Raw genomic sequence first — 25,103 nt, forward strand, 5'->3', positions numbered from 1 at the left:
CTGCCCCTGAGGGCTGATCCTGACTGCTCTGTAGTGAGAATCGGGCCCTCGGCCAAGGAGGGGGGCTCTGCTCATTGCTGCGTGCCTGCCCCTGAGGGCTGATCCTGACTGCTCTGTAGTGAGAATGATGCTTTCCACCAAGGAGGGTGGCTCTGCTCATTGCTGCGTGCCTGCCTGTGAGGGCTGACCCCGACTGCTCTGTAGTGAGAATCAGGCCCTCGGCTAAGGAGGGAGGCGCTGGTCATTGCTGCGTGCCTGCCCGTGAGGGCTGATCCTGCCTGCTCTGTAGTGAGAATCAGGGCCTCAGCCAAGGAGGGGGGGGGGGGGGGGGCTCTGCTCATTGCTGCGTGCCTGCCCCTGAGGGCAGATACTGACTGCTCTGTAGTGAGAATCGGGCCCTCGGCCAAGGAGGGGGGCTCTGCTCATTGCTGCGTGCCTGCCCCTGAGGGCTGATCCTGACTGCTCTGTAGTGAGAATCGGGCCCTCGGCCACGGAGGGGGGGGGGCTCTGCTCATTGCTGCGTGCCTGCCCCTGAGGGCTGATCCTGACTGCTCTGTAGTGAGAATGATGCTTTCCACCAAGGAGGGGGGCTCTGCTCATTGCTGCGTGCCTGCCCCTGAGGGCTGATCCTGCCTGCTCTGTAGGGAGAATCCGACCCTCGACCAAGGGGGGGGGGCTCTGCTCATTGCTGCGTGCCTGCCCCTGAGGGCAGATACTGACTGCTCTGTAGGGAGAATCCGACCCTCGACCAAGGGGGGGGGCTCTGCTCATTGCTGCGTGCCTGCCCCTGAGGGCTGATCCTGACTGCTCTGTAGTGAGAATCAGGCCCTCGGCCAAGGAGGGAGGCGCTGGTCATTACTGCGTGCCTGCCCGTGAGGGCTGATCCTGACTGCTCTGTAGTGAGAATCAGGGCCTCAGCCAAGGAGGGGGGGGGGGGGGCTCTGCTCATTGCTGCGTGCCTGCCCCTGAGGGCTGATCCTGACTGCTCTGTAGTGAGAATCGGGCCCTCGGCCACGGAGGGGGGGGGGGGGGGCTCTGCTCATTGCTGCGTGCCTGCCCCTGAGGGCAGATACTGACTGCTCTGTAGTGAGAATCGGGCCCTCGGCCAAGGAGGGGGGCTCTGCTCATTGCTGCGTGCCTGCCCCTGAGGGCTGATCCTGACTGCTCTGTAGTGAGAATCGGGCCCTCGGCCACGGAGGGGGGGGGGGGCTCTGCTCATTGCTGCGTGCCTTTGCCACACCAGTTGTGAAATAATTAAGGGACTGGGTAACGTGTCCATTGGCAGGACCCTCTCGCCCCTTGATGGAGTTCCCATCTTGCATGGGTTCATTACACGGAGACGTGGCTGCAGCCTGGGGCAGACATCTTATTAACATCCCTGTGCCGCCACACATCTGACAATGTATAACTCCAACAGGCGGTATCAGCAGTCATACAAGTAAGTGTTTAGCTAGAAAGCACCTGTAATGCAAACATTGAGGGCCCTGCCATCAGCAGGAGGCCTTCATGGGGAACGGAAAGATGCTTACTTAAGGGAAGATGACTAGTGGCAGTTTTGGGCCTGCAGGAGGGTGCCATCTGTAATTCATTGATGAAGGCCCGACAATGTGATCCTGTTAGTTTTTCTGGAGGGCCTACCTCCTCTGTGCCTCGAGTGTCCCATAATCTTAGTGATCTGTGCTTGGACCTGCAAAGAGCCGTTGAATCAGTTAGCTGAACGGTGTGTATTCTATCGTTCTTATGTCCGCCAAGCACATTATTGAAATGCATTTCTGCCTCCTTGGTTCCCGAGGTGGCAGCCCTCTTTGTTCGTGTTGCATGGGTGCCACCCACAGTGCTTGCAATAACACCCAGGCTAACAGTGGATTCAGGAGCTACTCTGCTTTATCTGGTGGTCACAATTTCGGGTTTAATGGTCGTGGTCAGCAGAATGAAGAAGTCCGGGCTAACAGGACACTAAGGATCTAAAATAATAATGAACATTTAAATGACTAGAGTTACTCTTCCTGGCGTATATATCCATGATGGGTAAAGTGGATTTGTGTAATAGTCTCAGTGAGAGGTTCACACCAATTACGTAAACTAAACTGCAGTTTAGAAGTTATTACTCTGGCTTCGATGGGCTTCTGAATTCCTTGTTTTTCAGTTGTGAAGCTTGAGACCGTTTGTTAGTGGTTGAACAACAGCACTGTAATAATTGCTGTGCTTCCTGACTAAGCACAATTTACATCCCCAATTTTCTCCCCTTCAAGTTCCATTTATCTTGCACCTGTTTTCTGCCCATGTGGCAGATTGTGTAAGCTGGTGCAGCCCTTCCTCCCTCTCTGCATCTTCTCATGATCGACCGTGGTCCGCATGCTTCTTAAGATAAATTTTGTCTTGAGTGCAGATTTCTTTATAGGTCTGGCTTGACAGCTCGGGCGTCAATGTACTTATGTGATCCAAATTAAAAGATGTTGTAGAGGTAGTCCTGAGAGAGGGATTTTGGTCCCCTCAATATATTAGTTCCTTGAGTACAGCCTCTGATGGAGCAGAAGTTGTGGATTGCAAACGCGAATGTGCAATACAGCAGGAGTGAGCTGGTTATGGCAGTGATTTATGGAGCGGCGATAAAGGCAGTAGGCCGTAAGCATTTATTGTGAAAATCATATGTTAGTCAATAGGCATTTAAGGGCGAATTGTTATTGCTCTGTATTAAAGCCTGAGAAGTCCTTACATGGAATCTCATTGATTACTGTGGTAGGCAAGGGTTTTGACGATGGTTACCCTCTCTGACAAACAGTGCAGATAGATTTGCACTGTGATAATCCTCATTAGGCCCCTTTTCAAGGAATTTTATATCGTTTTGGCAACTGTAATTTTGAATTAATTTTTACAGTTATTGCAGCCTAGTTAATGGTTGCCTTGTGTGAAACCTTGGGCTCACTTCAGTAGGCCTGTTATGGTGTCAAGCCAGTGATACAAGCTAACGGCTTTATCAGTCCTTTGGGAAAATATATATTTTTCTAATTATTTGGAGTAGGTCTGACTTATTGTGAACAGAATGTGTTGTAGGAAATGGGCTTTTAAGATTGCATTGTTACTGCACCATGTTAATGCCTGGAGACATGTATCTTGATGAATGAAATCTCACAGATTTATTTTGTAGGCAAAGATGTTGGCGCTGATTGCCCCTTTTATAAAGCGTAGAAGATTTGCACTGTAATAATTCTTGCTGTATTGTTTGTCTTCGGAATGCCTGACACTCATATTTGTCTGTCTTATATATGCATGAATAGTGGTACATGGAAAAGCTTTGGGTTCATCATATTCTGTCACTGGTCTCTCTGAGCGTCATTTACACTCTGCTTCCATCCATGGCGGCGTACAGCATGGTGTAATGAGTAACCCTACTTCAGCCATTGGCTCTCTTGCCCTGTGATTGGTGCCATTTCTCTGATCATGTCCATTTGAAAATCAGTGCGTTTCTGTACCGAGGCTGGTGGGTGAGCACTTTGTTTTCCCTTTTTCTTCTTTCATAGGTTCCCTTTAATTTCTTTTCTTCCCCTCTTTTTATTTCCCTTTTTTGCATACACAACTGTTCCCCAGGTAGTGCTATTGGACTACTTGCTTTCCGCTAATTTCATCTGCACTGAACCACATCCCGCGTGGCCACTGTCTTTAAACTAGGCATCCATCATGGGATGGTAGAGTCCTAATGTATCTTTGTTTTACCATTCCAAGATGGCAACACACTGGTTCTAAGGCTGGAACTTTAAAAGTCTGAAAGACTTTGTAATACCATTTTAAGATGGCCACCCCTGCTGTGTTTTAACTTTATTGCAAACTGCTTATACTGCCGCATGTTTTCTTTTTCTACTTTATTTCTTTTAATTTATCTAGCAAAAGCTGTTGAGTTTGTATTTGTTAGATTGTGGTTGTTAAAGTAGAGGAATAGATGCGTAAGTGAATAAATGTATGTATAACTTAATTTCTTAATGAGTGCCTAAGCCCACCATTTCCTGAAGAGGCACTTCATTTATAAGCCAGGTCTATTGGTATTGCCAATGCTTGTTAAAACAAGCTTACATGTGTAACGCAGTGTTTGGGTTTCATGTGAGTAACATGATGGTGACAGGTTGTTTAATCCTGCTCCATGTTGTAACCTACAGAATATTTTTAGTTTTAGTCCTTGAATTCATAACATGTATGTAACAGAACACACATCAGAATGGTTGACCAGAATTACTAGCCACAAGTTTGTCTTTCTGACTCTGAAAATATGTTTTCAGAGTGGTCTGCATTGTATGGAGATGTTTCTGGAAAGTGTTATGTTGGATGCATTAAAGAGCACATTAACGGAGTACTTGTTGTGGTCATGAGCATAATCAAAAGAGCTGTACATTTGTGAGAACATTCTGCCTGTGTGGCGCCTGTAAGTTCTCACTACTGTGGCCCTGAACAAGCCCAGGCTTGGAGGCTGCATACTGCATTTCAAGAAATAATCAGTATGTGTGGTCTCTGGAGTATGGTTCCTTCCTAGAATAATTGGCCCAATTGTAAATGGTGGTGATCGTATTAAATACTTTTTCTCATTTCCTCCCTCCTGCTGCGTGGTTTCATTTCTTTCCTTATTGAGGCTTCATATAGACCCGAGCAAGCTGTAACTGGTGCTGAACACACGCGTGGTGATGTATTGCAGGGTAATACGGAGCTCCAGACAATGAGAATCTGGTGACTGATGCTAAGTAGGGGCTTTCAAGAGAATCCATCGGAAAAATCATTTGAAGTCCCACATGTGTGATAGAATGCATTTGAAATGACTCCACTGCACAGGTTTCTTGCCAGCCAAGGATGAGTGGCAGCCAAGTGACTGAACAGCAGGTGGATGGTGCATGGTTGTGTGTATTCTGGCCCTCCCTCCACATTGGTCGCAGTGCAGTCATTTTTCACATGTGGTCATTCACCCATGATTGCAGATTGACACCTGAAGCCGTAGATGTGGATGTGTGAACGTTGCTTGTCAGTTAGTTCACCAAAATAAAGGCTCTGCATTGAATTGCCTCTCTTGTTTTTGGGTGGTGGCATCTGCCAAGATGGCTATCAAGGGGGCATTCAGTGTGACCATGACATTTGAGATCAATAGTCCCAGATGTAAAGGAATGCGTTTCAAACTTCCGCAGCTGTACAATTCAGCTCTGAGGTGACAGACTCAATATAAGGGCGGCAGTATCCCTCTTAGGGGTTGATCTATGCGATATTTGTGATTTCCTTTACAGTTTGTTTCTGATGCTGCTTTAAATTTAAATGGTACCAAATTGCGAGTGAATCGTTGACCTAAAAGAATGTAATCGTGGATACAGTGGGACATATGACTCCAGTTGTGCGAAGTAGCATGCGCCACTTTTTTCTATGAAACTTCTTTAAACTGCAGCCATTCAGCAGCATTGCTTCCCCTATGATCATCGTCTGGCACCAGCTGGTTTCCTCCTATGACTCCTTGATGTTTAACCATAGAGTTTCAACATCATCTGAATGATCTGAGACTCGGTTCTCATTCAGATCTTACGGTAGAGGATATATTCACTGCCATATGCTGACTGTTTCACGAGAAATATGCACTCATCCCAGAGAATAAGAGAGAAAACCATGATTAAATATGCCAGATGAGAATTGTTGCTAGCAAAAATTAGAATTGCCATGTCCTAAAAATCGAGGACCTGGCTGAATTAGGGATTGTGTGAAGGAATTGATAAAAACAAAATCAGTGGAAATTGTGGCAATCAAAATAATGCTTTACAAGGGAGCTCAATACCGGCCAGCATTGGGGCTCATTATTAAATGAGCTGTGGTGTCCAAGTGAGTAAGGACTAATATGGACGACCGGAGTCACACTCAGTGAAGTCTGTCCTAGTTGACTGAAGATTATTGGATGTGGACGGGGTTTGGTCCCCAGAACCTACCTCACAGTATATTAATCCAAGAGTGTACACCCAGATGCTGACAAATTAACATAGATTGCGATATATGTCTGAAATAATGTGTATTCACTGGTTGATGAGCTAGCCATGTCTTTTTAGGTCTCGGCTGCGAAAGGCTGCGCTTGCGCAGTCTCGCTCCGAGATTTAATGAGTTGGAGTGACTTTGAGAAGAGGGGCTTGCACCCGCCCCTCTTCTCTCCTGTTCTCCATTGGCTGGCCTCTTAAATGCTGGCCAGCCACTGGAGAAGAGGTCCAGTCACTCCGTTGAAGCCCCGTCCTTTTCGGATCGGGGGGCGTGTTTTTTGCAAGAAGTCTCAGGGAGGAGACAACAGCAAAACACGCCCCCAAATCCGAAAAGGACGTGGCGTTTCTCCGAGGCATTTTCTGCTGTGCCTCGGAGAAAGGTGGTGGTGCCCCGGCGTTGCTCCCGCGCACACACACTATCTAATGACCCATAAAATGTCCCCTTCTGCCTTTCCCGTTCTACCGTCCCCCGAACCCCCCCCCCCCATCGCCGTCCAATCTAATTCTGCCCCCTCCGTTGCTCCCTTCCTGGCCCTCTTCACTGTTTCTCTCCCTGCCTCCTCCCCCTCGGTCACCTCTGTCTCTGTAAAGTGATGTATAGCTAATCTTGTAAGATTTTGTGGTTCAGTTTGCATTGTTAGGAGACACACTCACGCCATGAGGCAACTGGGGGTGCTTTGTACTGGTGGTCGTGGTGCCCAGTACCTAAAAGCGTTCATGTTTTAGCGCCTCCTGCGACATAAGCGGGCATCGCCTAGTATCCCACGCTCATGTTAACGTGAATTAAAGTTATATCGGCCCCTCTGCTCGGCCATACGAGAAATGCCCAATCCCACCCTCCACCCGCAGACACGTGTCTCTCCCGCCGAGAGAAAACGGGTCCTCCCCAACTGCCGAGAGAGACGCGTGTTACGCCTGCCCCATTCCTCCCCACCCATTTCTGTCTGTCGGGAACGACGACCACAGAGCAGCCAGAAAGCCCATATTTTGAGAGCGGGTGTGCGCCATGTCAGATGAAGAGAGGGTGGGCGTCGAGAGGACAGAACGGCGTCGGGTAGTGGGCCAGGTGCTGGATTTGGACACTTTTACTGCCGTGAGGGTTGGGGGCCTTTTACGGATAAGAGCTGAAGATTTGTAAGGCTGTAGCAGAGAGTGAGTGTAAAGTCCGCCCCCCTCTTTTACGCCCTCACCTCACAGGGTCGCACTAAGCACTGGCAGGGTCGCGGCTCTCAACAATGTTTGTTGTAGAGAAAGGAGATGAATTCCAAGCAAGCAACGATTTCTATGACGTTTTATTATTGCAAAGCATATTTACAGATTTCCTGTGCCAGGCATGTCGTTTGTAAAGCTAATATTCTGAATGCTTGTCTACAAGGATCGAGCCCCCCCCCCCCCCCCCCCCCCCCGGCTGGCCACTGTCTGCAAACGCAGTGGCCCACTCCGGGCAGCAGCCTGATGACACTGGATGCAGACCTAGTCCCCTCTGCCCCGGATGCAGAGCAGGTGCTCTGGCCACTGTCTGCAGATCTAGCGCCTCCTGTCGTGGCTGAAGGATCATGAAACCAGGTGCTTTGACCACTGTCTGCAGACCTAGCGTTTCCTGTCTTAACTGCAGGATCATGAAACTGGGTGAACACCGGCTTCTCGCACCACTGCCTGAAGACCTGGTGGCACCTCTCCGGGCTGCAGCATCATGAAGCTGGGTGCAGCTGGTACTCTCGCACTGATTGCCCACTTGATGCCCCTGGCTTTAGTAGCCGGAGATGTGACGGAGCTCAGTGCAGTTGCTGTGGGCCTATCCCTGGCTGCAGCGCCCCTAAACTTGGTAGCGGCAGGTTCGATGGCGCTGGCTGCAGCCCCGGTGCCCTCGTCAGGCCCGCAGCAGGTTCCGCGGAGCCTGGCCTCTCTGCTCGGACTTTTGTGAGCTGAGAGAGGCACGGCATTTAAATAAATCCCTTTGGAAGCTCTGGCTTTTGTGGTGCCGCGGAGCTGGCCCGAGGCTGGGGAGGGGGTTACGTTTCTTGAGCCGTGAGAAAGGGGGCCGAACAATAAAGCCCACCAGCAGCCCTGCCTGTCAGTAACTTGCTTCAGCTTTTAACCCCTCGCAGCCCTGAAGGAATGCCCCCGCAGCCTCCCATCTCCGGAGTGCGCGCGGCTGACCCTAACCACGCTGGAACCCAGCCCCTAAATGACCCCACACAGATCCCTTTTATGAGTTCATCGCAGGCGCCTCGCCTGACTTCGGCGTTTCAAAAGAGGCTCAGATCACAACCTCTATTAAATCGGTGCTTCCGCTTTTTAGGTCTCGGCTGCGAAAGGCTGCGCTTGCGCAGTCTCGCTCCGAGATTTAATGAGTTGGAGTGACTTTGAGAAGAGGGGCTTGCACCCGCCCCTCTTCTCTCCTGTTCTCCATTGGCTGGCCTCTTAAATGCTGGCCAGCCACTGGAGAAGAGGTCCAGTCACTCCGTTGAAGCCCCGTCCTTTTCGGATCGGGGGCGTGTTTTTTGCAAGAAGTCTCAGGGAGGAGACAACAGCAAAACACGCCCCGAAATCCGAAAATGAGGCTCCCTTTCTCCGAGGCATTTTTGCTGTGCCTCGGAGAAAGGTGGTGGTGCCCCGGCGTTGCTCCCGCGCACACACGCTATCTAATGACCCATAAAATGTCCCCTTCTGCCTTTCCCGTTCTACCGTCCCCCGAACACCCCCCCCCCCCATCGCCGTCCAATCTAATTCTGCCCCCTCCGTTGCTCCCTTCCTGGCCCTCTTCACTGTTTCTCTCCCTGCCTCCTCCCCCTCAGGGGACAGGACGTTATCGGAAAGCGAGAGAGCGGAATACGCCGGGACAGACAGAACCTCTTTCAGGACTCACTCACCATCAGACGATCCTTTCCTTCCTTCCTCGGCCTCTTCTTAGTGCGCACCAGCACGGAAAGCCACTTCCGGGTAGACGGAAACGCGCATCGGGACGGTGCACGAAGGGAGCTAGGCCGAGCTGTATTCGGGAATATGCATTCTGGTACTTGTAGCTCCTTATAACGTTGGTATAATAAAACCTCTCTACCCGAATGGCGTTAACTGTGTTACCCACAATTCAATGCGCAGAGTAAAACTATCTAGCGGAAGTGACGTTTGGTCGATTTTGTGACGGCTACCAGAGGCCGGAAGTCGTTTCGTTTTCGGCGGCGGCGGTGCGGAGCAGCAACAGAACATGGCGGAGTATCTTGCATCAATCTTCGGTACCGAGAAGGACAAGTAAGAACCCCAGAAAGAGTCACAGGCTTTGTAGAGGATGGGAGCTTGGTACCGGTACCTCCGGAGGCCTTTGGGTGGAGGGAACCTCGCAGGACAGAATCGGTCAAAGGAGAGTGGGCCTTACTGTGGAGCGAGAGGATTGGGGCAGTTTGTGAGGTGGCAGAATGGAGGCGCTGGTGGGGCAAGGGCGGTGGTGTTAACCATTTGAAAGCGAGAGGATGGAAACAGTTTAAACATTCATAGAAGGGCTATTAAATTGGCTAGTGACACCCTATTATGCGAGCAGGTGTTGGGAGCCCCTTAACTGGCGTCATATCCCATATCAAACGAGTGGACAGCAGAGTTTGCAGGCAATTACAACCTGTGAAAGATAATCGCGGGGCCTAAGACCGTGAGAGAATGGATGCGACTTGGCGGGCACATGGTCTAGGAGGAGAAGGTCTGATAGTGGCGATGGCACTTATGTTCTCTGTTTTGGCTGAGGAGAACTTTAATTTATCAGCATGTAAGGAGTGGTAGGATAACTTGCGTACAGGTAATATGTGGATACTAATGAGGCTGCAGTTCAGACAAACATCTGTTATGTACAGAGTCAACACTTCATGGAACAACACGTTTGGGTTCGTCTTAATTTGAAATTGTCATGTTTTACTCTGTTGGCTTTGGCCAGATAACTGCTCGTTTTGTTTAGTGTACTGCATTTCAAGTCCCCCTCCTCCTAAATATTCTGTTTTGGCGGTTTGGTTGAGTAGGGCCACTAGTATTTTGTGGTTGGAGACAAACTAAATTATGCGGCATGGTTGACTAAATTATTCGGCAAGAAAAGACTACTGTGATAGTATAACTTAATTTTTTTCACACTTGTTAACCATGTCTGATCGCAGGTTCCTGTATCAAAATAAGGGAGTGAGTAGTATTAAAGATTGTCGCCTACACTGTCCAGGCTCATATGATTTATCAGTAGAGTGGACCCACTATTAATAATGCTTCTCTCCAAGCCCCCCCCCCCCCCCCCCTTTTTAGGTCTCGGCTAGCGATGGCTGCGCTTGCGCAGTCTCGCTCGCGAGACATAACAAGCATTTACAATGCAATGGTCTCGGCATTGTTAAAGTTTGAGCTATTGGCATTGCTCATGACATTATTTTTGTTTTTAAAACATCTGTCTCTGTCACCAAAATAAGTCTTTTTTTTGTGAGAGAGAGAGAGAGATGTTTTTAAACCAAAAATAATGTCATGAGCAATGCCAATAGCTCTAACTTTAACAATGCCGAGACCATTGCATTGTAAATGCTTGTTTGTAAGCTGTTATTGGAAGCAAACATGCAGGGTTCGATTTGCTCTTGTCTTTAGCTTGGAGCTAATGAGGCACCATGTTAGTCAAGCAAAGCTTACAGATTTTAGTGAGTTAGTAGCTATCATTGCCATCTAGTGTTCACTTTTTTACGTTACAATTTGCAACCTTTCGATATGCTCTTACGGGTATGTTTACCAGTGCTATTGAGTATCTCCTTTTGCAAACATTGCATTCTTTTAAACTATCAGTAGATACATTTCTTGATTATTTAGTATTTTTTTCTTCTTTTTTTAATGTGTTTTGTTTGTGTCGATCTCTAGCTCCAGAACCTGGGCATTAACCCTGCAAACATTGGGTTCAGCACCCTCACCATGGAATCTGACAAGTTCATCTGCATCCGGGAGAAGGTGGGGGAGCAGGCCCAGGTGGTCATTATCGATATGAGCGAGCCAAACACCCCCATCCGCCGGCCCATCTCGGCGGAGAGCGCCATCATGAACCCTGCTTCCAAGGTCATAGCTCTGAAAGGTAAGCATGAGCGCTTGTTCTACTCCGTGTATGAAACCTGTCTTTTCTGGAGACTTGCTACAGGCACTGCTGCTTCAATCCCGTGAATAGCTAGACATCTTATTCTTATAAATGAAGTGCAGAAGCACTGAGCACAAGGTATGACCTGGAGTATCCTAGACTTTGCAACTTTAGTAAAGCACTGTGCTTTGGAATCTTTAGTTATGAAGCTCACCTATTAATTGCTCCAGAGCTCTCAGTTATATATGATTTACTCAAAGCCTTTAAGTCCTGCTGGTAGCCTACCCAAGCCTGAATCCTAAAGGAAAAGCGTGTGTGCTAGATGCACTAAGGTGTATCCGTGTGATACCTACACCACACGTGTGACGGCCTGCCCTTTTTAGCCCACTGTTCCCCATTTGGGATGTTTACACTAAAAACAATTACTGATGCGGACCTCAAACAAGGTAAAATTCTATTTCTATCCTGCCTTGCCCTTAACCTGAGCAGATCGCTTGGAAGAGCAGAAATGCAGTGCATTCTGCTTCCCGACTCTCACTTAAATCCTCAGTCGAAGAATTCCGATTAGTGCATCCTATTAATCTGTCTTTCTTTACATGTCCCACATACTGTACCATGCAACATGTCCATGCTGACATCTAAAAAGCAAAGTAGCGGATAAATGTCATATTAAAATCGATGGGCATCCAAAGGAAGACGCAGCTTCCAGCCCTTTACCTCGTATCTTCTTTTTTTGCTGCCTCTAGCCTTCGAATAGCACACATTTACCACCAAACATCGTTCCCCAGGGTGAAGCACAGGTTACCGCATTGACTCATCTTACTGTTGTTTAACTTGATCCACAGCCACATCCCTGTTTGCATATGAAACTGCTTTGCTCTATTTTTCCTCTCTGTTATTGATTCTTCTACTTTTCCTCATGCTTTCTTCTACTTCTGCACAGACGGTGAGTTTTTTTATCTGTTCCCATTTTACGAGTAGTGTGTATCTGTTATAGTCTGATCTCATACGAGGTACTGAAGTGCACCATTAACCAAACATGCCTACTGGTCTTCATGCCATATATCTGAAAAGATGTAGTTCTTCTAGCCTGGTTGCCTTCATTATAAGTGGGCCTTGTAGGACACCCCTTGCTCCAAGTGGTGGCCCTTCAGTGGGACGGAAGCGATTCCTAGTACTGCCATTGAGCCCCCTTGGACCTTTTCAGGAAAATCTTTAACCTAAATTTATCTTGGTTTCCATTCTACTAGTCAACCTGCTGTGTTCCTCTGTGATGCCATAGATTGCTTAGTTTTTCAGTAGTGTAACCACATAAATCATCAGCTTGGCTGGTGGTTGCATGTGACAGTGGACATTCATATTTTATTGTGCGTGGTTAGATGGGGAGCTTACAAATCTGACTGTGGCTGCCACCTTGACACCATCTGCCTGAATTTTAAATGAAATTAATATTTGTCTGAAAGGTGTGTTAGTAAATTCCAGCCTGTGGCAGTCCCAAGTGTCTGGTTTTATGGCGGACACATTAAACCACCAGTCTTCCTTTAATTAGTTGAGGCTTTTGGATAGTGGTAAATAGGCCCCATTCCACTTTAATGGTTTTGCATTAAATGGAACTCCCGATAGGTATAATGTCCATGCTGTTTTCCATGGAAGACATGTACTGGTGTAAACAGGCGAACCTGGAAGAGAAACCCAGGGCAGCATCACTTTTATGAGATCCCAAGACTATCATTCCATCTCAAGCATCTGTGCAACCGCCCTTGTGTGAGTCTATTCCTTATGCATTTCATAACGTGAATGTGTTTTTCACAGTTCCCAATTGATCACTCTTTTAAGCAACAGTAAATTTCAAATTTGGTTGGCGAATATGTTTGGTTTTGTGGTCTGAAGGGTATTGTTTATAACCATGAGATTATATTGGGATAATGAGATCATGTGCCATGTCGTTGTAGTCGGGAAGGAGAGCGTCGAGTCCTCAGCATTGCACCCACCTCTCTCCATCTCTCAGGCCATGGCTGAACCATTTCATGGATAGTTAGACTTAAATTGCAGCTAATGACAGAATGAGGGTCCAAGTTCCTTACAATCTAGGACCGCTTAAAAAGGGCAATTAGATGTTTAAACAGTAGTGGAAGGATTGCTGGATTGTGGTAGATGTGCCTGGAACTGAGCAAAACCCAAAGCAGTTAAATTCAGTCAGAGTTGATGTTTGCCATAGAGATGATTTGGCCCTCGACTCAATCTGACGCGCCAGATTAAAACCCACATTGGTTTTTGTAGATGTTAAAATAAGCATCTTTGCTATCCCCTGCTGTAGTCCGCATATTATAGAAATAAGGGAGTTTAAAATGAAAGGGCAAAAGTAAAGGGCCCAGCAGGATTACGTGGTTGTTGCCTCTTGACCAAAGCTATGTGGATCAGGAACTCCTTTCCCTTAGATGTGAGCACCGTTATCTTGAAACAAAATGTTTATTGTAGATTAATGAATTTTCACATGAATCTTCAATGTTTGCTCAAAATAAAGTTTTATTCTTAGTTTCTTTCTTATGTGAATTTCCTTTACAATTCTAGCATCTTATGTTCTCAGATGCACAAATATTCCATTTGCAGTTTCTTCTATGCCCAGTGCATTTCGGGTCCTATTTGACCCTTCCTCAAGGGTCTGAAAACAAATACATGAATAGCACAAATCAAAAATACAATCTGAAAATCCTTGAATACTTCAAACAAAACAGGAAAAAAACGAAGGCTAGATTCAGCATGGTAACAGTATTCTATTTAAACTCGCACTTCACAAGGGGGCGTGGCTTGGCTGCAACGCGGAATGGCTGCCTGAAACCGCAGCTCCGCCGATCGAGCGAATCAATCCGACAATTATCAGCAATTCAGGTGCCTGAGCTCGGTCCTCACGTCCCCAGCAAAGTGTGCTGGGTGTCGGCCCTTCCCGACGAAACTCCTGAACCCGTGGCTGGAGCTGTGGCGGAGATCGGCCCGGTGGTTGTTGAGTGACGGAGCGGCCTGAAACGTGCGCAACGGAGCAAAGATTGCTGGGTCGGCTTGGCCCTGGGGGCACAGTCTCCTCAACCTATACCCCCACCGGCGGAGTAGCGTTGCTGCAACAGCGTCAGTCCCGCAACGGAATATCGCTGGCTGTGAGAAGGTGAGGCGGGGGAGCGGCGCTGCGGCCGCCGGGCACTGAGGACTCGAGGGCTGACGAAGAGTCGGACGACTTGAGCCCGAGTCGGCGTCCTGAGTGGGCTGTCGCTGTGCCCGACCTAGCACGACAGAGAATTGCCATATGCCCGTGGGGCGGCTGCACTCCGATATAGCTCCTGAAGACCGGGACGGCCCCGGGGACGGCCATCTTTCCAGGGGTGGCTGCGCTGCTGCCCACTACCAGCTAGAGCCCTTAGGCGGCGGCCTGGGGGAGGTGGTGGGCTGCGGGGCTTGCCTTTTCCCCTCGCGGCAGTGCAGAGCGGCGCGCTGTGGAGCAGTGGCCCCTGACAGGGTGGTGATACCGCTGGCGTGGCCGGGTGGCTTCTGGATTTAGCGACTGAGGCCTGTGGCGCGGACCGGCGCTCGCTCGGCCCGGTGGATACCTGCACTGGGGCTCTTGCGGTACGCGAGGGGCGCCGCTGAGCGGGAGGCAGGCCGAGTCTGAAGATACACCCTGCGGCTGTCCCACCCTAGTGGACCTGGTTCCCTGCATTACAGACATACCCCGGTACGGGGGCGGCGGCTCCCTGGTCTGCTGTAGACGCTTGCCCTTCCTACCATCTGCTGCAGGAGCCTGGAGTGGGGCGCCCGGTGCCGTGGAGGAGCCTGTGGTTAAGTGGCCCCTATCTGCTGTCTGTGCGGGGAGGCGGCCATGGGCAAACCGGACACGCGCCAGCCCAAACTCACGTTCGATAAGTCCAAACAAAAAGCGTCGGACCAGGAACACCGAGACGCGGATGCCGCGCGCGCGGAACAGTGTGGCCCACAAGATGCGGACATTAAATCGATGTTTAAAGAAAATGGATGCGCTGGCGGCACGCATGGACGGCATCACGACGCGTATGGACAAGCACGAAGGCAGAGTGGAGGCGCTTGAAACACGCGTGGCCGACACGGAGGATGGCCAGACCGACCTGGTCAAACAACTGCGTGGAATGGATAAAGTCCTGGAGTTAATACAACAGAAGAACGAGGACTTAGAAGCGCGCTCGAGGCGCAACAACGTCCGCATCACGGGTGTGGCGGAAACAACAGACCTCACTAACATGGAGCAATACGTTGAACAGATGCTGAAAGACCTATTTGGGTCGGGGCTATCCTTGATGTTCCTCGTGGAAAGAGCGCACAGGACATTGGGACCCAGGCCTAAACTGGGAGCACTGCCTAGGCCAATCATCGCGCGCGTCTTAAATTATAGAGACCGTGACACGGTATTGCGTATGGCAAGAGACATGAAGGACATGCAATACAAAGGTAATCACATTGCCCTCTACCCAGACTATACCATGCAAGTGCAAACCGCTCGTAGAGAATTCATGCCTGCGAAAAAACTCTTCCAACAAACGGGAACGAAATACTCCCTGATCTACCCCGCGAAGCTCCGGGTACAAGGCCCCGGAAAACCGTCTTTCTTCGTGGATGCGAAAGCGGCCCTACAATATGCGAAACAACTGGCAAGAGAGCAAAAAACCAACCGCCTGCTGAGGGACCGGATCGACAGGACCGGCTAAGTGACATTGAGTGACGGATCACGTTTGATGTTTGATATTCAGTTGTGTGCCCCCTGTCCAGGCCGATTCGGGGCCTATCGTTTGACTGCTGTGCAGGGGGTTCATTCTCTTGCACTGGGAGGGCTGTGTGTATCACTGTGGTCCTGGGATGGAGGGGGTCCTTGAGCCGGCACGCTGATCCAGTGCTCGATTGCCCTGTCATGAGTACAGGGTTAGTAGGCGGCCAACCTACGTACCTCAGGGGATGATTCCCACATATTGGTTACTGCTGTTGGGTTTAGTCATGGTCTATATGGCTGGGTGGGTAACCTGGGGGGATATTGCACAACCTGGTTGGGGGGGTTGGAGTGGGTGGGGGGAGGGTTCACTTGAGTTTGGTGGGTGGTTCTGGGGTTTGTTTGGTAGTATGGAGTCAGAGGAAGCGAGATTTACTGCTGTACTGTATACCGTATATTCTTCACCGCCCTGTCGAAAAACTTATTGCTTATTGTACTATGACCGCTTACGTGCAATGTGGCCCGCTGGGTCGTTGGACTGTGCTGTGCGCCTCGCCTGGTTGTGGTCGGGTGGCGTGTCACATGGCTTGGGCATACTGTTTGATCGTGGCTTCTTCATGTCCCTGTCGCCGTGACGCGAATAAACTGCCTTACCTGGAATGTGCGAGGCATGAATGATAGACGCAAGGTCAGGTTGGTGCAGGCCTTCTTGCACAGAAAAGACATAGACATCTGCCTCTTGCAGGAGACTCACTTGACAGCTAATGCGGCACAGTTGCTTAGGCATAAACGATGGGGAGAGATAGTTCACGCATCTTATTCCAATTACTCCAGAGGGGTGGCGGTTCTGATAAGAAGGGGTCTCCAGTGGACGACACACGAGGAGTTCAGGGACGCGGGAGGCCGCTATGTACTGCTTGTGGGAACGCTGTGTGGCATGAGACTGGTGCTGGTGAATGTGTACGGCCCTAACGTTGATAACCCAGATTTCTTCGGGGAATTATGGCATAAGGTGCAGGCTCGTGGCCCGGCAGCGATCTTGTGGGGGGGGGACTACAATGTTGTACTCTCAGGCACTATGGATAGACAGGGCGCTACTAGAGAACACCACCCTAAGGCATCAGAGGCGCTTGGTTGTATTATGCAGGAGACAGGGCTGGTGGACTCCTGGAGGGTGCTGCACACCGGGGACCGCGCGGGCACATGTATAACAGCTCATAGAGCCGCCTGGTCCAGGCTGGATTACTGGTTGCTATCCAGGGACCTGCACTCGTCGGTGCTAGAGGTGATGCACTTGCCGAGATCGTTGTCCGACCATGTCCCGGTGCTCCTCACGTTGTCCACTCCGTCCCAATATATCCAACCGTTTAGCTGGAGGTTTCCCTCTCTGGCGCTGCGCGATCAGGTATTTCAGCAGGCACTGCGTGAAAAGCTCGAGGAGTACTTTGCGATTAATGAGGGCACCATGGATTCGCCGGGCACGCTCTGGGAGGCTTGTGAGGTGGTGACGAGAGGGCACTGCATGTCGCTAAAAACGGGTGTGCTGAGATCAATTTGCGATACCTTGAGCAAATTAGAAACTGACCTTGCGCGACTGGAGTCTGACTTGCTAAATGTGCCGTCAGATAGAGTGCGTGCGGACCTTTGATCGCAGCTCACTAGGTACCAGGAGGAGGCGGACAGGGAAGTCGCGTACCTGTCTAAAGACTGTCGGGCTAGGCGGTATGACGAGGGGGATCGCGCCGGACGCACGCTGGCGCACATGCTTCGCGCGCCACGAGGGTCGGATTATATACTGGAATTGCAGCGTGCAGAGGGCGACGTGGTGCGTGAGCCGCCAGATATCCTTGACACAATGACAGAATTCTATAGGGACTTATACTCCACAAAGGTGACGCCAGAGGAACAGGTGCTCAGCGACTACCTGGACACCATTGCCTTGGCGTGGTTCAGCAATAGTGCCAGGCAATACACGGACTTGCCGTTCACGCAAGACGACATACGGGCGATAATTGCTGGCCTCCCACCTTGCAAGGCACCGGGCCCGGACGGGCTGACGGCGGCCTTCTACAAGGAATACGCTGACATCCTGGTCCCGAGGCTACATGGGGTGTTTGAGGAGGCAGTGGAAAAGGGGGTCCTCCCCCAGTCACTGCGGGAAGCACTGATCGTCACGCTGCTTAAGCCTGGCAAGGACCCAAAGCACCCAGACTTCTATCGCCCACTGTCACTAATAAACCTCGACGCCAAAATATATGCTAAACTGCTCTCTGATCGCTTAAAGTACATGCTTCCACAGATCGCGTTATCTGATCAATCGGAATTTGTATTGGGGAGGTCCACTTCTCACAACTTAAGAGTACTATTTGAGCTCCTGCATTATTTGGATCCCAGAGTCCAGGCCGCTGCGGCACTGTTGGATGCGACAAAGGCATTCGACTCTCTGGAATGGCAGTTTTTGCAGACGTTATTTACCCGAATGGGGTTTAGTCTGCTATTTGCCAGGCGGATTGGCATATTGTATAATGGTCCGGCGGCTAGGGTGCGGGTAAATTAACAGACGTCTGCCCCTATCTCCATAACCAGAGGGACCCGACAGGGATGCCCACTGTCGCCGTTACTATTTGCAATTGCGACGGAACCGCTAGCGGCCCGCTTGAGACAACACCATACTCAGCGTAGCATTGGATTTACGTCGCGCGGTCTGCTAATTTCTCTGTATGCCGACGACATCACCATATACATGATGAACCCGTCGGAGAACTTTGACCCGCTGATGAGAGAGGTGACGCGCTACAGTGGGCTCACCGGCATAGATATCAACTGGTCAAAATCGTCCATGCTTCCCTTAACGGAGGGCACGAACAAGTGCCACACGGAATTCCCGATCGATTGGGTCACGGACGAGGTCAAGTACTTGGGTATAAGGATGAGCCGCTCAGTTCAAGAAATATTGTTGGCTAACTTTGGTGTGGCCATGGAGTGGCTAGAGAGTAGGGTTAAGAGGTGCACAGCGTTGCCACTGTCTTTGACGGGCCGCATAGCCATTGCAAAAATGGTTGTGGCGCCTAAATTCCTCTATCTGTTCGCAAACATCCCCGTGCCGTTGACGATGGCGTTCTTTCGCCGACTTCGATCCGCGATGATTGAACTGGTGTGGGCGGGTAAGCAGCCCAGGGTGGCCTGGAACCTCCTTACGCTCCCCTTCCGGCAGGGGTGTCTCGCAGCCCCGGACCTTGAGTTGTATGCGTATAGTGCGCAGGCCCAATACTTGCACTATTGGCATCACCGGATTCCTTACCAGCCTCACGTGGCAATAGAGATGGACGTGGCGGCTCCTTGTCCTATACGGACAGCGGTGTACCAGAAATACAAGCGGTCCCAGGAAGACGTTGACACCGTTGAGATGGTGCGTTGGGCCTGGTCCAACATTGCGAAGCGTGCGGGCATAGTGGACCTATATGCCCCAAGTATGCCATTGGAGGCCAACCCTCTGCTGAGTCCGCTTACAGACGCGGCGGTGGCGCGACGAGCACACGCGTGTGGCCTGAGGGTGGCGGGGAACTTGTATCCGGATGACACTTTTCTTCCGATTCAATCCTTGGCCGCGGCGCCTGAGCCGACGGCATCGGAGCTCCTATTGTACTACCAATTGCGGTCGGCTTGCAGGCACAAATACCCCATGTTCCCACAGGCTCCGCCGACGCTGGCAGCTTTGGAAGACATTCTGTCAAACTCCTCCCCGCGTAAATTGATAACACGCATTTATAGGACCACACAAAGCACGACGCCTGTCGCGCACGTTGACTCCAGGACCTTGTGGGTGGAGGACGCAGGCATACATATTACAGAAAACAGTGGGAATTCTGTTGCACCCAACTAGAACACCTGTCGCCTAACTATAGACTGAGACTGATACACTTTAATTACCTGCACAGGACATACCGCACGCCCATACAACTGTTTAGGATGGGTCTCCGGTCCGACACGACTTGTTGGAGATGTGGCGAGAGTGAGGCTACGTTCTACCACCTAGTCTGGACGTGTGGACCAATACACAGATTCTGGGTTACAGTTTTCAACATTATAGGGAAGATAGTGGGAGCGGCACTGGTGCCGGACCCGCTTGTAGCCCTCCTGGGTTTTTTGCTGAATGTGCCTAGGGCATCGCGTAAGCTCGTAGCCCTCTCATTATTGCTTGCCAAGCGCCAAATAGCGATACATTGGAAGAAGAAAGCTCCCCCGAAGGCGTCTGGCTGGGTGGGATCAGCGGTATACTGTAGGGAGCAACTGACTGCTTACTGGGACCAAATGCCGCAGCGTTCAAGACCTGCGGATGTGTGGCAGCCGTTGGTGGAGTGGCTTGCAGGAGCGGAAGTGGAGGGGGATGACTGAGTTAACTGGTCGGATGGCTGGTGATGAGATGATGATCGGATAAGGCTGCGTCGTGGAGCACGCTTGTGGTGAAGGCGCCAGCCTGGTACGAGCGCCATGTTAGCTGAAACTGCGTCCAGCAGAGATGGGAGAGCTAGTGCTTGTGCGGATCTGATGGTGCGAGGTCGCAGGGTGGGGGCAGCTGGGATATTGGCCCTTATTGTTGGCAGGTTCCTCCCTGACTCTAGTTCACAGTTGGTATTGTTGAAATGTTCATAAAAATGATACTCTTTGTTCTTTACTCCAATGTACGCTGTGGACTCGCTCATGCGGCTCGCCGCACTGAAAACATGCTGCCTGCCTCTGGGTTGTTGTCTGAATAGCAGTGTACGCTTTGATGAGACAAAGGTTTTTGAAAATCAAAAAAACAAAAAAAAAATACTCGCACTTCACAAAGTTCAATGCAATCTTTCTGTGTGTCAATAATCATTGCTCTTTTAAACCGTGACAAATTAATCGTAAAAACAACCTTACCAATTTTGGAATCTTAAGATACATGCTAAGTATGCAGACTTTTAGTATTCTGTGCGCAAGCTAAGCTAACGCAGGGCAAGCGCGGGTAACATTTCCGTGTCAAAATATTGGTTACATTTTATCGGCAGATAGCCGTTGCTTACGAAAAGAATGCGTACATGATCAATCATTACACGGTTACAAAGATTCAAAAGAGTGTTTGGTTTTGGTAATGTTGCTTCTGTCATAGAACCTTTCTCGTACGAAAATACTCTTGCATTTCTATTATTTGCTTAACGAAAACACTTACATTGAAGAACGCTGCTTCAATCGCGGAATGACACGCAAGAAACTTTTCGATGGTGGCTGCTCTCACGATACATTAGGTGTTAACATAAAATACGTCTTACCGGTTCAAATGGATCTTAAAGTGTCCGTGCCCCTATTTTGTGATAGGTGATTGTAGAAAACTATACTCTCCATGATGCACTATTGTGGTATGTAAAGTAACGCCAGCTAATTTTGCAGTGTTCTCAGCTGTAAACGTGTGATGATAGTGATTTAAAAAAGAATTCACCACATTTCGTCAGTGTCATGCTTTGATCTAAAACAATTAATCGCGAGGGTATTTGATGACTCTCAATGATGAAATACAGTTCTATGTCTCAGTGTGCAAACACTAACAAGCGTAACAATCATGTAAAAATTCAGTTAGAATTTACGGTTTCTATATATAAACTGATCATAAAAGTGCTTTACCATAATCAATTTAAACAATGTAAGTTACAACAAATATACTTATATGCATTTATAGAAAATAAGACAGTTCAATGCGATCGTTCATTCCAGTCGAAAAGTTTCTTGCGCGTCATTCCGCGATTGAAGCAGGGTTCTTCAATGCAAGTGTTTTCGTTAAGCAAATAATTGAAATGCAAGAGTATTTTCGTACGAGAAAGGTTCTATGACAGTAGCAACATTACCGAAACCAAACATTCTTTCGAATCTTTGTAACCGCGTAATGATTGATCATGTACGCATTCTTTTCGTGAGCAACGGCTACCTGCTGATACAATGTAACCATTATTTTGACACGGAAATGTTCCTCGCGCTTGCCCTGCATTAGCTTAGCTTGCGCACAGAATACTAAAAGTCTGCATACTTAGCATGTATCTTAAGATTCCAAAATTGGTAAGGTTGTTTTTATGATTAATTTGTCACGGTTTAAAAACGCAATGATTATTGACACACTGAAAGATTGCATTGAACTTTGTGAAGTGCGAGTTTAATCCGAATACTGTTACCATGCTGAATCTAGCCTTCGTTTTTTTCCCCTGTTTTGTTTGAAGTGTTCAAGGATTTTCAGATTGTATATTTGATTTGTGCTATTCATGTATTTGTTTTTAGAGCCCTGAAGAAGGGTCAAATAGGACCCAAAATGCATTGGGCATAGAACAAACTGCAAATGGAATATTTGTGCATCTGAGAACATAAGATGCTAGAATGGTAAAGGAAATTCACATAAGAAAGAAAACTAAGAATAAAATTTTATGTTGAGCAAACATTGAAGATTCATGTGAAAATTCATTGATCTACAATAAGATAAGCAACATTTTGTTTCAAGATAACGGTGCTCACATCTAAGGGAAAGGAGTTCCTGACCCACACAGCTTTGGATTTTTAAGGGCACTGCCAGACACAGTGCAACAGATGTCGTATTACACCATGAGCTAAACTAAAAAGCCTAAAATATTAAATACATGGAGTGCACTGAGAAAATTCTGATCTAATGTTGCCGCTTGACCTCACATTATGGATTATTTTGTACTAGGTGGTGAAAGCCAGTTACACTGTTGCTATGCTTTCCCTTCTTCCCAAATGGTATTTTGAATTGCTGGCAAGCTGGAGGCAGGACAGGAAAGCTTCTTGAGAAGTCTGCTGTTACTTTAATTTTATTTGTGTGGCTCTTCACTTGTAGAAGCGTCCTTTGAGTGCATCAATGCTGCCCGCACCTTTATCACCCACTGTCAAGGGCTGGATTTAATGGTGTTCTTTCACTTTTCTTGATTGTATAAGGGAAATGGCGACTGCTCCTATGTGCCAGGGTGGCATCATGCACTAAATACTCGAGGAGTTCCTGGTATTTTCTTAGGTTGGCCCAAGAATAGGAGGAAAATGCCCAAGGTGACGCTGAATGCAGTGAAAATATGGACTTCGAATGCATTGCAATGCATTCAGCAAAGGCCATTGAGCTATTTTATATACGAGGATAAGAGGAAATGATACCACAGAAAAACTATCAGGTTCCATTTAGGCTTGGTAAAATGTTCCTAACCAGAATATTAATTGTGGTTATCTTGGATTGGTTCAGATAAATTGGCTGGCCACACAACTTTTCCCAAAGCCATGATATGACGCAGATAAGCCATACTTAATAGAAAATAACATCTCCCACTGTCAGGGCAATTCTCTTTGTATGATTGCAACATATTTGAGAGCCTCCACAGTCAGAGGAAATCTATACCTGACTTGTGTTGTTCCACGGCCCCTGCTTCTTCAGTTGGACCCGCTCTAGAGAGCACAGGGCGTGAGGGCATCTTCCCCTCTGAATAGAGAATCCTGAAGAAAGAAGTCTCTGTTCCTCCTTGATGCACTTCTCGCGAGTACCTTTACTGCTTGGATCAGCTCCTGCTGCTCTGCACAACACTGTCCCCACCACGATGACATTTTAATTTTTCACAACCAAGACGTAGCTTTTTGCTTCTTGGATGCTTTCCCTTTTTGGGCAGACTAGTTCCTTCTCTAGCTGACTCAGTTTCTTGAAAGGGTTTTCAGCTGAAATAAAACGTTGCCTCTCCCCTGCTGCACAGCAGTGCTCTGAATGCTGCAGGCAGTTCTCTGGGGCAGATCCACACAAAGCCTAGGTGGTGGTTTAGGTAACCACCAATCAGTGAGGTCTTCCCATTAAATGTAACTTCACACGAGGTTGCTGAGAAACAGTCTGTCTGTTTTGATTAACTGACTGGTACCTAGGTTGTCCCTAATCTTTGTAGTTCTACAGAAGCTCCTTTATTTATGTAAGAGGGATTCAATACCGAGTGCAATCCTCCGGGTCAGAAGCACCTGCCATCACCGGCGTGATCATCATCATCTTGCCCATAGTGAGGCTCTTGACCATCCCTCTACTAAGGTGATGCTTATCCAGGAGCAGACCGTTGTGAGTACCCCGTGGATGAAAAGCACAGAGTCACAATACTTTGCATCCTTTAATACTAGTCATTCTTTTGTCAATTGAATCTGGTACGGAATGCTGGCAAGATACCCCCTGACGTTTTCAGGCCATGAATTTAAATCCTGGCTGAGCCAAGCTAGCCATTTTTCCCCCAGACCAGTAAATTGACTACCATTAATACTTGCTGCTTTAAAATGTAGAGGTTCGGAGAGAAGTGTTATATAAAAAAACAAATAATATTAATATGATGTACTCCAGACAGGTGTTTCTATCTTGGAACCACACAGAGCCTGACCAGAGCTCTCCAGGGCTGAACATGCTAATAGAGCCACATCCTTTAAAGAAGTTGTTGGGTTGTAGTCCAGCTTTCTCAGCCAGAGGTTGATCCAGTCTTCCTAAGATGTACTGTTACTTGTTCATCCGAATTTAATTTCCTGGGATCATCCAGCTTTATCAAGCTTCCTGAAAGTTCCACCCTTCCTGTAGTGCACACAATGTTCACTTCGAGGAGACCTGGTTGAGCAAGTTCTAGAAATTAAACCTGTGTCCAATACTGCTCTTAAACCCACTGGATTTCTCTCTTTAAATGAGCAGGCAAGCAAAGGAAAGAAAAAGGTCCATTGCTTTATGTCAACAGATGATCCGGGAAGCCTCAGGCTCTTTCCTATGAGTCATGCTTCAGCTACGAAAGACCGAAGGTTGTCATTTGGATGGATCCTTTGGTACTGTATGGGGGACATTTTCCAGTGGCTAACTTAAATAAGACTGCTAATGCTTGATGGCAGTGTCTTCTATCTGAAAATCGTATGACATTGGGTATTGTACCTATTCATGGTTATTCGCCTTGGCAAGTGCACCATTAACTACCTTCCAATGGCACATTCTCATTGTAGACATTTGCAGGGCATCTACAATGGTCACAGACACTGCTCCTGGTATGGCATATGCTATTTTCTTGTGCTTAAGGATGTGAAATCCCCTTTTCAATCATTTGGAAGAATGTAAAGCAGGACAAGAGGTACTAAGACTTTGTCACAGTAACTGTCCATTCAGTACTTGTGCATCGGAAAGAACACACAAATCGTGATCGAGATAGTTTGTGGCATAGTGGTGGAGTGGCAGTACCTATGAAAGGTTGGACATTTGGGCAACAGAAGCTCCACCCAGAAATCATGATACAGTAGCTCTTTTGAAAGAAGCTTTTTG

The 25,103-nt window shown here is 48.5% G+C and overlaps 1 protein-coding gene across 8 annotated transcripts in view; it reads left to right on the forward strand.

Moving 5' to 3' along the window:
* The window catches only part of CLTCL1 (clathrin heavy chain like 1), a 369,670-nt gene that overhangs the window by 94,288 nt on the left and 250,279 nt on the right, over positions 1-25,103 (forward strand). For 4 of the 8 annotated variants that reach the window (XM_085634408.1, XM_085634412.1, XM_085634409.1 and 1 more), the window contains exon 2: positions 10,851-11,058. In XM_085634408.1, the coding sequence (XP_085490534.1) occupies positions 10,851-11,058 (208 nt within the window). The remainder of the gene's footprint in view (positions 1-10,850; positions 11,059-25,103) is intronic. The other 4 variants (XM_085634406.1, XM_085634410.1, XM_085634407.1 and 1 more) reach the window with 1 other exon arrangement.

This window comes from Triturus cristatus, chromosome 11, assembly GCF_964204655.1.
Source record: "Triturus cristatus chromosome 11, aTriCri1.1, whole genome shotgun sequence".
Lineage (NCBI taxonomy): Eukaryota > Metazoa > Chordata > Amphibia > Caudata > Salamandridae > Triturus > Triturus cristatus.